General features: G+C 42.7%; 1 protein-coding gene across 1 annotated transcript in view; it reads left to right on the plus strand.

The window, feature by feature from the left end:
- Nucleotides 1-12,493, plus strand: part of NPC1 (NPC intracellular cholesterol transporter 1) — a 318,816-nt gene that overhangs the window by 205,372 nt on the left and 100,951 nt on the right. The window contains exon 11 of the mRNA XM_085605758.1: nucleotides 6,699-6,801. Coding sequence (XP_085461884.1) covers nucleotides 6,699-6,801 — 103 coding nt within the window. The remainder of the gene's footprint in view (nucleotides 1-6,698; nucleotides 6,802-12,493) is intronic.

Here is a 12,493-nt window from a genome sequence, read left to right on the forward strand (position 1 = left end):
TCAGGCTTGCACTCAAGTCTTAACAAAAAAGTCAAAAAAATAGTCTGATATACTAAAAAGGGAAAGGAGCAATTTCTACATACAGTGCATAAAGAATTGAGTGTGCGATGATTAGAAGACTATTGGGAAAAATACATTCTCCCGATTATGTTTGTCCCGCTTTCCTCCTCTAAAATGTCGAATACCGTGTCCTGGAGGGCTGAGTGATTCCTGACGCCGCATCCTACCTGGCCATAAGTGAAACGAGTGCTGTCTCCCTCCCGCTGCCGCCATTCAATACGCGGCCGCTGTGTGGAGGGGACTACCTTTCCCAACAGCCCTAGCGCCGGACAGGAACCGGAACCCGCCGACTCTGCTATCCCGCCTGGAGGCGCTTAAAAACTGGCCTAACTACCGCCACGCGGGGACCGCGCGCGGGACTGCGCCGGGCTAAGCCCGGGCAAAGGGCGGGCCCTCTTAGGCCCTCAGAGGCACAAAGAGGCACGGGACGGCCCGAGCAGTAAGGCTTGTATTCAAAACATATTATCCGATTTATCGCTGAGGATATATTGTTTAGGGATTCACGCAAATATTGTTCTACAGCCCCACTGATTGTTTGTCACCTTAAAATTATAAGTTAAACGTATGTTAATTGTGATCCCGATTTAGTGTTACTGGAAATATAGGTTATTTTAGTCAATTCAAAATTAGACAGGATCATCCTACTGTTTATATTGTTGGTTGTAAATATGAATATGCAGGAAACTAGAAGTAAAGTCGTAACCGCAGGAAATAAGCTGACTGGTACTCTAGATGATTTTATTGTACGCACCAATAGTCTAATAGATCAAGGAATAGTATTAATGGAGAGAAGGGTATCCCAAGATCTAGCCTTTGCCAAGAGATCATCGATAGGCAATATTGCTGCGGCTCGCAGTCCTGATAAAACCATGCCTGAACCTCCCTTATTACAAGCACACGCACAGATACATAACAGTGCCACAATTGACCTGGTATCACAAAACCCAATCAGCACGGGATTAGAATTATTAAACCCTGTGGTAGAAACTCTGACTGGGGTACATTTAGATACTCAGGATGATACCATAACTCGAAAATTAAAAGGAAATAGGCAGGGGGCAATTCCAAAAAAGTGTGCAAAAAATAAAAGGTTAACTTATAAGAAGGTTAAGGCTAAAATTGTTAAGAAGGGTGTTTTTAAAGAGTCTGTGGTAAATGAAGATGGGATAAATCAGGAATCAGAACTTGAAGCTCCCAATCATAGGAAATTGTCTTTACCTATGATGGACGCTACCTTACCAGATGAGTCTTTAATTGATATCCTTGATGAGAGTAATATAGTGAGTAGTCTAGATGGTTATGAAGACAGGGAAAATTCTATGATATATACCTTGTCTACATTAATTAAATCTTTATTTGCACCCATACAAGAAAGGCTCCAAGGCATAGAGCACCTACTCCAAACACTCCAAAAGGATATAAAAACACAGTTGGACACCCAGAAAAAAAAAGCGCCAAATAAAGAAATTATATTGGTGGACAAACCGGGGGTCTTAAAAGAGAACTTGCCGAAAGGGAAGAAAATAACTTCCATAATCCCTTTGTCAGAGTCCACCCGAAATGTAAATAAATCAGTAGTGAGTATAAGGACTCCTGGGCTATTAATGGCACCCGAAGTGACTGTGCCTACCACAGTTACGTGTGCTGCACCTATTCCTAATCAAGATAAATTGCAACAGGAAAAAATTGAAAAGAGCAGAAGCTTAGATTTGCCCCCGGATGCCTGCCCATATGTGGTAGTATTGACTGGGGTCCCTGAATTGGTACCCGATACTATGGAGCCCTTTGAAGCATTGAGAAACAAGGTGATTCACTGGCTAAACTCTAATTATCCTATACCTCTAGTTTTGGCCAGTAGAATCTTGATGGTTCGAAGGACATCATGGGTGGGCAGTAAGAGAAAGAAACTACAGGGTGACTGCGTGGTTATAACTTTTGAAAACCCGCAAACGGTAGATTATATCTGCCAGGGGAATCCTATAAATCAAGATTTACAAATTTCAGCTAGACCCCTATTCTATTTCTATACTCCAAATGAACAACTAGATGATAGATGGAGTTGGACTAGAAATGAAAATTGTGAGAGGGAAGGACGGAGAGATAAGTTGTATGGGGATTTAAACTTGTACAGACAAGGATGGAGGGAAGATGACCACTGGACTTTAATACAGCGAAGGTTCGGGAGAAATCAAAAGGGTGGCCCGCAACATTGGGGAAATTGGCCAGGCACACAGTCTGTTCCATTTGCCATCCCCTGTTATAACAGATTCAGTCCACTAGATATGGTCGACTGACTTTCAGGGTGTGAGAAATTTCCTGTTCTGTTACCGACTGCACATACTACCCTAAATCCACCAGCCTCTGGCCCCTCCAACGAAAATCTTGATAAGATCAGTATAAGTTTGTCCAATAGGACTTTGTCAGAAATCAAAGAATTTAATAATAAAGCTAGATTGTCGGGGCAAGAGTGTGTAAAAGGTAAAAAGAAACTACCACTTGATAATAGTTTAAACTTCGTCCCAAAGCCAAAAGGAAACATGACCGATCCTATAGTTGAGATAGATAAGATTGACATAGGTCAGGTTGTCACAGACGAGGTAATATTATCCACTGAAAATAGAAACTGTAAGGTGATGTTTTGGAACGTGGCAGGACTAAAACACAAAATCTCTAATCCCTTATGGAAAACGGCAACGGACGGTGTGGATATCTTGGCCCTGCAAGAAACCTGGACAATAGATCCTATACATATAACTGGCTACAAAACTTATTGTACTCCCGCAGTAGGAGGGACACATGGGAGACCCAAAGGTGGTATAGTCACGTATCTCTCAAATTCATTATCATATGAGAGGGTACACTTTGATTATAATAGTAGTTACTATCATAAATTGGTGATAGATACCAAAACTGGGATCAGTCTTGTGATAGTTAATTTTTATAATAATATTCCGTGTACCGCTATTCAGAACACTATGAAAAGGCTAAATGAGGATCTACAAGGGGAGATAGTTAGCAAGACGAGGGAAGTAATGATTTTATGGGGGGGGGATTTTAATTGTCATCTTTGCAAAATGGGTCAAAAAGGAACTTGTGGATTAATGTTAGAGCAAGACATTAATCTTACACACTTTGACCATACTCTAACAGGGGACTTACTAAATGAGATATTATTTAATTGTGATCTGGGATATGCTAATGAATTAACTGAGTGCCCAACATCGTTTGCCCCGACCTTTATTGGAAGGGGCTCATCAACCATCATTGATTTTATTATTTGCTCGAATACTTCTGGATTTAGGGCTGCTACTTATAAGAATCGCCAATTACCACTGAGTGATCATTACCCACAAGTACTCGAAATTGATAGCCCATTTTTAGCATGCCAACATGATTGTCTACAGATACAGGCAGCCCCAGATGTGCTGATGGGGAGACAAAATGGGTATTCCCTTAAGTGGAGTAAGGTGGTCCCGAACGAATTCTTAGCTAAACTAGTTAATAGTTGTTCAGAAAGCTTTAGAGTTTGTTTAGATGAAAATTCAAAAAACGAAAACATAATGGAACATTTTAATATTATAGCAGCTACAATCAAAGAGAGTCTGAGGGTGGTTTTTAAAAATAGGACAAAAAATGCCAGAAGATGGTTTGATAAGGCGTGTACCAGAGCCTTGACTGAGCTCAAACATGCTATCCATTTGGAACCTCGAAACCCAATTCAAATAAGAGAGCTAAGGAATCGTTACAATCATGCATTAAAAGAAAGAAAGAAAAACATAAAGAGGATGGCCTGGGAACAATTATGCGATGCCTCACAAGCTAAAGATACAACAGCATTTTGGGGGGTGGTAAATGCGCCGCTCCTTTTTGATAATACTAAGGCACGTATAGAAATCGCAATTAATGAGGAGGACTGGGTTACACATTTTTCAAACCTTTACATGTGTCTTGAGCCGTCTTCGCAAGAGGTCTATGTCCCTTTTTGTGAGAATGAGCTGGAGGCACAAAAAATACCAGCCTCACGGCCGGAGGTTCCATGGGAGAAATGGGGGACATCTGAAAAACTAGTGGTAACACTGCCCGAGGTTCTATTGAGTTTAAAAGATACAAAGGGTGGAAAGGCATCGGGCCCAGATGGGATCCCAGCTGATCTGTATAAAGCTAACAGTGAGATCTGGGGTCCCATTCTGGTACAGCTTTTTAACGCAGCTCTGGCGAAGGGCCTGAGTCGGTCATGGTTTACATCAATTATTGTCCCCATTTTTAAAAAGGGAGACAGACAAAACTGTGCCTGCTATAGGCCAATATCCCTACTTGATTCGTCCATAAAAATCCTGGGAAGAGTAATTTTAGCTAAATTACAAAACTGGGCGGAGGAAAATGGGATAATAAGCGATCTTCAGTTTGGTTTCCAAAGAGGCATAGGAACTATAGAACAATGCTTAAACTTATTTTTTCTGCAACAGAAGTATACGTCGATAAAGAAGGAGCGATTATATCTTGTCTTTGTCGATCTTACTTCGGCTTTTGATTGCGTGTCCCACAATAAATTATGGAAAGTGATGCAAAGGATGGGAGTGGATGACTCAATCCTCTCCTTTTTGAGGGAGCTGTATTCTGGGGCTACAGCAACTGTTCGTTATGGAAAAGGGGGCGAATGCAGTAAATCCTTTGGGATAGGGCGCGGAGTACGCCAAGGATGTGTCCTGGCCCCCTTCCTGTTTTTGATTTATATAAATGGGCTGGAAGATCATTTATTGCAGGAGTGCGGGGATATGCCTGTTGCTGGCAATAGGCGCATTCCAGCACTACTGTATGCGGATGATGCCGTTTTAATGGCACGAACACCAAATGCCCTACAAAATCTAATAACATCTTTTAATAAATTCATGAACAGCTTAGATTTAAAAATTAACTGTAGCAAAACTTTTACCATGAATTGTGGAATACGAACTAAGAAAAGGATGAAAACCATCTCAATAAATAATGCTACTCTAGAAAACACTCCTACATTTTCTTATCTAGGTATCCTATTTCATGAGACTGGCACGTGGACAAATGCGATTAGGGCAAGAACTCTTTTGTTCTCAAAGACTAAAATGGCCCTAAAGAGTTTTATACAGAAAATGGGAAAGAAGCCTTTTAGAGAAATTTTAACTATTTATAATGCAACGTGTATATCAGTGGCCATCTATGGAGCAGGACTCTGGGGGTATGCTAACATAGATACTATCCAAATAAATGAAAATAAGTTTATGCGGTACTTGCTGTCCGTGCCTGATAGTATTGCAACCCTAAATTGCCATGAGGAGTTAGGGCAGCCATATATTTCAGATATAATAAAAACTCAGCCCATTTTATTATGGCACAGGGTCTGGACTGTTAATGAATGTGTTGTAAACCGAGCCATAATCCAGGATGTGTTACAACTGGAAAATGTAAAAGTCTTCAAATGGTTAAACTATGTGAAGACTTTTTTGACAGAGATAGATTGTGAACAATATTTTGAGGATCCACTGTCAATGGTACACATCTCTAGAAAAATATTGAAAAAATCCTGTATGGAACATCTCAGGGAAAAAAGACTGTGTGAGGAAAGAAAGAAAAAGACTGTGTGTTCCCACCAGCTGATACTAAGTGGTCTAACTTTACAACCATATTTATGTCTCTCTATGGCAGCCCTTGACAGATTCCGTCTCACACGTTTTAGATTTAATATAGTTTTTAGATTATTAACTTTCCCACAAATGAATTCTTGGTCAAAAGAACTCTGTTTATGTCCATGTGATGAATTATCCTTGCAATCTGATATCCATGTGTTATTTTTCTGCAGATTTTATACCTTGCCTCGTAAGAAATTTATTGTCCCGATTCTTAAAGAGTTTCAATTAAATAGATGCCGCCCAGCGTTTTTAGAATTGCAAAGAATGGACACTGTATTTATTGTTGCCTCGCTGGCAGAATTTTTTAAAAATGTTTTTAAACTACGTAAATCAATGGACTGTTAACTGATTGAATTGCCCATATGGAAATCATTTGCACTTCTCCCCTGTAACAATAACTATGTATTGTTTTATTTTAAATTGTATTTGTATTTTTGTTGCTTTTATGGTTATTTCTTTTTAACCGAATAAAGTATTTTGAACTGAGTGTGCGATGAATGAGTGTATTTTACTCCTTTGTGCAGTGCAAGAAGCACTTTGCATGAATTGGAGCGATAGTCTAAGTAGCAAATAGTGTCTGGCGAGAGAGTAATACTCCATTGTGCCCACTGCAAGTATATTTAAGAATCAGTAACACAACGTTTTTAAATAGCTAATGTTGTCTGTTAGACAAATCTAAAAAGCAGGTGTGAGATATATCTCCTTTGTGGTCTGTAGTTTTATACTTGCGGTGTACATTGAGCAAAGAGGGTGAAAAGAGGCCTCCAGCTTCATCCATGGCCGCTGATTTCTCCTCTGTCTGAGCTCCTCTCCGAAGAATGTGGTTTGTGTCTCAGATATTTTTCTTTTAACAGCTTTGTTGGCTTAAATTCACTGCTTCATTCATTTATACCCTTATGCTGAATACATATGAGTAAAGTTTACATTTTATCAATGTTGCTCTTCATTTTTCTTTTTCCTCTGACCTGTTTGTAGAAGAAAATTACAACAATGCAACGGCACTTGTGATAACCTTCCCTGTGAACAATTACCACAACGACACGGAAAAGCTGAACAGAGCCTTGGCCTGGGAGAAAGAGTGAGTTGATTGTGTTGTATTAATTTGATTAAAGAGAGAGAAAACTGTTTACTTGGGGGATCTCCATTGAAAATCATAAGCACTGAATAGTCCTGCCCATGTGCAGGGATCAGAGAGCACGTCCTCAACATACATCGTCTTAAATGTAGACATTTGCCTTACTCCAGGAAGGCCAAGCCTAGGACATTGTTTTGGTAAAAAAAAGTTTTGCAGCCTTTAAAGAAGGCTATGTTGGCTAATTACTTTAATTTATATTTAAAAAAATTCAAAATAACATTGATAAAATAAGAATATTTTCCAGGAGTGGAGTAATTGTTTTCTTAGCTATATACTTCATAAACCAATTTGAAAAGAAATGGAAAAGAAGGAATGGGGTAATGTAGACATATATGCCACAATTCTGTAGTTAAAAAAAATAACACTGCACCTTTAAGGGCTCACAGCCCTCCAGTGTCCTATCCCATCATGCCCAGCAAGATTACAGGTAAAAGAAACCATTCCTTGTTTAGGCCTCAAAGAATCCAATCGAAATATGTTAGTGATGTTTTATTAAACACTCTTCGAGCATAATTATGGACCACAGACCTCACAAGGGTCATTTTCATTTGTTTATTATACATAATTTTTGCACTCCAGCACTTTGAATCCTTTGCCGAAAGGGCTGTGTACATATTTAGAAAACCATGTTGTGAGGGTGTGTGCTTTATATATACCCTGTTGTAATATGGACACATTCTCACTGGCTGTTCTGTCTCTCCTTTTCTAAAATGCTGACACTGCTTATCTGCATGAGTACACTTGGACGTTCTGTCCTTTTATTAATGGGCAAGTGAGATGCCTGGGATAATTAAAAAGTTGACAGACATTTTTTTTTCCGAATGCATGTGCTTTTACCAATAAGGAGCAGTATGTGAGCCAGGCTCTGAACCTTTGATGGCACTTTTATATTCATGCTGAAAAAGCAACAGACTCTTATTTGTACAGTAACCCTGCATATAATCTATTCCCACGTCACCATCATGACAGTAATCTCCTATTTAGAGGTATCTTAATTTTCTTGCATCCGAAAAAGTTATGTTTCAAGACATTGATGTTTGGTAAAGAAAATATCTAAGAAGCATTTGTAATGGATCGAATAGAACGTGTTCTAGAATAAGCACTTGTTGAAAGTTTGGTTTGGGGAAAAAAAACATTTTAATCTGAATTTCTTTGCATACATACTAGACTGGAAGCTTTCCAGCAGTTGTGCTGCTGAAACTGAGAAGTGATCTCCTCCGTAAGGTGCTTAACGTTTTTTTCCTTCTTGACCACACGAAGTCTGTAAGCACATCTGAAGTCCTTAATAGTTTTAACAGATTAAGAGGCAGAAACGATTTGACTATTTTTGTTCTTATAGTCCTGGTTGTTCACCATGTTATTGCATTGTGAGCAGATCGGTTTAGTAAAACGAGGCCAACATCATCAAGGGTTTGTTTGGTGTATATTCCCTGACTGTAAAGGCTTAAATAAGATAATTTTAGAAGTGATAGGGTGGAACTTGCCCTGGCACAGAGAGAGTAGTTGGGAGGAAAACAGTCCCCCCACACTTAGAGGAAGTACAAGTACAGGTACTTGTCCCCTTGTGTTTGGGTGGTGATTCAATAAATCCAAAGGGTATTTATCCTGAAGGTCAAAAATACCAGAGCAGCGTCCACCGTAAGAGAAGACCCAGGGAATAGTCTAATTAGCAAGACCCGATGGGAAGCCCAGGTGTATCTACAGATCCCTCTGAGGGAGGAGTTTGTAATCTGTTTTTGTTTTGCAGCCTCAACAGGCTGTGGTGACCGTGTCGGTGCAAGCACAAATATAATTGGGTACCCTGCTGGTCATCACTTACTGGTCCCATGATCTCTCTAACCAGTTGAATTAGTATCTTGACTGGGAGGAGTATCAATTCACGGTGGATGAGTTTATGGAGGGTCTCCCAGCAGGTGTGGGGAGTGGGTGAGGTGAGCAAATGAGTTGATATACTGTCACATTGAGGTGTACCTATGAAGTGTCTTTATGGGGAAATCTGCCTTGATTTCCAACAGACCACTGCAGCATGTGCACTGGGATGGAGCTATGACGCAACAAGAAGTGTGGGTGCGCTTTATTAATTTAATAGTACTGCTTAGGTTTCCAATGGGGAACTAAAGGTTTGATAGATGGGATGTCAGACCCAAGGTCCACACCATTGATATGTCTTTTTAGGTCTTGCCTAGGCAGCGTGCATGCGCTGCTCTAGGAGGGCCTTTAGCCATCGGTCTGCTCCTTTTCCCCGTGCTTGTGCTGGCATCTACCTTGCGGGAGCGAGCAGCGGCGCGCGTGGTAATTGAGAAAACATGGCTTTCGCGCCGCCGCTGCTCGCTCCCGCAAGGCGGATGCCAGCACAAGTGCATTTGCCTGCTCTTTCGCGACTGTGGGGCCGCGCCACGCTCCCTCACACTTGTTAGGTCTCGCCCCTCTAACGCGCTGCTCTAGGAGGGCCTTTAGCCATCGGTCTTCACTTTACAAGCACTGCACTCGTGGCGGCATCCACCTTGCAGGAGCGAGCAGTGGCGCGCCACAAGACTGATTGATTTTTAATATGGATTTCCCTTTGACTCACTGCCATCTAGTGGTCACCGTTTAGCACTCTGGCCGACATGAGCAGGGCCCACGTGCCACATTGGTGCCTTTTGTCTCCAATCTCTACTAGATTTGCCACTCACATCTTGGTTTCTCGCTGTCTTCAGACACACTCCAGGTTTACATGGTCTATCTGCGCCACTTCCCTTGTTCTTAGTTTGTTTCTTTTTCTTTCTGGTTCACATTTCCTTTCTACCCTTCCTTATGTTCTTTCTACCCTGCATCGCTCATCACCTTCCTGAATTATTTTGTTCTTTGCTCCCATTTGTCCACGTCTATTGTCTTTCTTCTTCTATAGTTTTCAATATTTTCCTTCCTTCCATTGTCAACCTCTCATAAGTTCTGTCCTTCCTCAGTTTCTTCTTTTCTAATTTACACTTCCTTTCATCTCCTGCGTCTCTCTCGTGCGTTCTTACTTTATTCATTTTGTATTCTTCCTCCTCTTTGTTCTGTCTTTTTTGATTATTCGCGGTCCTCCTCACAGCATACGTCTTCCGGTGTCCTCGCTTTTCCGTGTTACTTACGTCATTACTTCTATACCCTTTTTATCGCCTTAATCCCTGATCACCCCACCTTCTACCGGTGGGGCAGTATGGGTGCCATAAAACCTGGTGCAACCGAGCCCCACCCACTCCGTTTGTGGTCAAATAAAATACAGCCATAGCTATGCAGATTTAAATAGAGCGGACATTACAAACTGTTTCAGTCAGCCCGGTACCACTGCATTTGCTGAGGTACTGCTAGCCCCTGCCCCCCATTTACGTATACCGTACCGTTTCCCTTCCCTGTGATACACTGTTTCCCTAGCTGTGTCCGAAACGCGCTCTCTCGCTGCCCCCAGGGCTCACTGACCTTCTCTCACCGCCCACTCGCTCGTCTGACCTTGTTAGGCCCCCCCAGCAGCCCCTTCCTTGTCTCCTGCTATTTGCACACAAGAGAAGCAGGACTCGTCATTGTGAGCAAACAGTATGCTGCTGCTCTTCGCACAGATCATGAGATCATCTTCCAGAGAAGAAATAAAAGGCACAGCTGCCTCCCTGCGCAGTTCACTGGAACTACTCCTCTTCCAAGAAATTCAGATAAGAAGTGGGCGGGCCAGCACTCTGTCACTCTGACGTCCAACCAATCAGCAGGAGAGCTAGTTAATCCGCAGTGTCAGCTGTAGATTGCCTGGCAGGGAACCAGGGGAAGTGGTTTTACAATCAGCTGTTAGACGAAGGGGGAGGGGTGAGATGCCTGGCACTTCAGAGGCACCTATGTAATTCTAATTCCTCGAAGCTTTCAACTACATAATTGGCAGCTGATACCACTGGCACTTTTGGGTGTAAAGGTTGAGGTATTTAGCCTGCAGTGCAGCTAGATATATAACAAAAGACATACATGTTACTGAAAAGCAAATTTCACATGATGATTATTGGTGTCTTATCCATTAATAAATATTCGATACTTCAAAAAATCGTCTGATCCGCATTAAACGAAACCATGGGAAAAAAGCAAGTTTCTGATACTCTTCTGTCTTGTTGGTACCTTCCAATATCCTAGAGACTACTGAAAGATGAATCTCATTTCAGCTCTTAAAACAAGCATTGGCATAGCCAATAGGTCTCGCCGTTGGGACCTTATAAGTGTTTAGCCATGCAACAGTTGATGTTGTTGCACCAAGGATTTTGTGCTGCATAACTAAATACTTATATGGTCCCAAAGGCGAGACCTGTTGACTATGCCAATGCTTGTTTTTCTGCTTTCAATCAAGACGCGCGCGCTTGCTTTGCTTCGGCTCAGAGTGTCAGCAGCTGGAGTTTGCATGCCTGCTACGGTTGTTGTTCACGTGTTTCCTCGTCTCTACCCCTCGGTTATTCTCTCTTGCTCTCAAATGCTTTTTTTATCTCTCTTCTTTCCTCTTTTGCACGTCACCCTTGTCTTCTGTATTCAGTCTCCCTATGTCATTCTATCTTGTTCTTGTCCTCATTTGCTCTATTTTTTTCAGTTTATGTTGCTCACTTCTTCCACCCTCCCTTCATGTTATGCCCCATTTGGCTCACCCGGTCGCCCCTCTCTTGCTCTACCACAAGCTATCCCACTCTTTCTTCTGCTTCTACGAACTTCTCTCGTGCTAGGGTGCCCTCTAACATCCCTATGCTTCTCTGCTCTCCTTCTTCCACCAGGTCATGCCCTTTGCCCCCTCCAGGCTCCACTTTTCCACTCCCGTTATTGCCCTGAAGTCCTCCTGACCATTCTTTCCCCACGCTATCCCCCTTCTGTGCCTTTCATCTACCCCCAATGTCTCCGTCTGTATTCTAAGGTCTCCTTTCCTTCTTTCTTCCTTGTCTCCCTCCTGCCACATTTTTCTTCCCCCACTTCTATTCCCTCAACCTCATGTAACTCACCTGTGAGCATTCCCCCTCTCGCCCCTCATGCTGTGCTCACTCTCTCACTCACTGCACCCCCTCCCCTCTCTGCTAGTCTCATAGTAACTTCCTCATTACTTTCTTCTCTCTTCACCATCTTTTCTCTTCACTCATGCTGTCCCATTCTCCCCCCTGGTTCTGCGGCAGTCTTCCCAGTCTCCCCCTCCTTGAGAGGTGAGACTGCCCTCATCGCCACCACCCACGACATCAGGACCCTGCTGGACAACAGTGAGACCGCGGCCCTCATCCTCCTGGACCTCTCTGCCGCCTTCGACACCGTCTGCCACCGCACACTACGCACACGCCTCTACGCCATAGGGATCCGAGACAAGGCTCTGGAATGGACCACCTCCTTACTCTCCGGCAGAACCCAGAGCGTCCGCCTCCCCCCTTTCCGATCCGAAGCCTCAGAGATCATCTGCGGCGTACCCCAGGGCTCTTCCCTCACAACATCTACATGGCCCTGCTCGCACACGTCGCCCGACAGCACGACCTCAACATAATCTCCTACGCTGACGATACCCAACTGATCCTCTCCCTCACCAAGGACCCCATCACCACCAAATCCAACCTTCACAAAGGAATGAAGGCCGTCGCCGACTGGATGAAGATCAGCTGATTGAAGCTGAACACGG

This window comes from Triturus cristatus, chromosome 5_1 (genome assembly GCF_964204655.1).
Source record: "Triturus cristatus chromosome 5_1, aTriCri1.1, whole genome shotgun sequence".
Taxonomy (NCBI): Eukaryota; Metazoa; Chordata; class Amphibia; order Caudata; family Salamandridae; genus Triturus; species Triturus cristatus.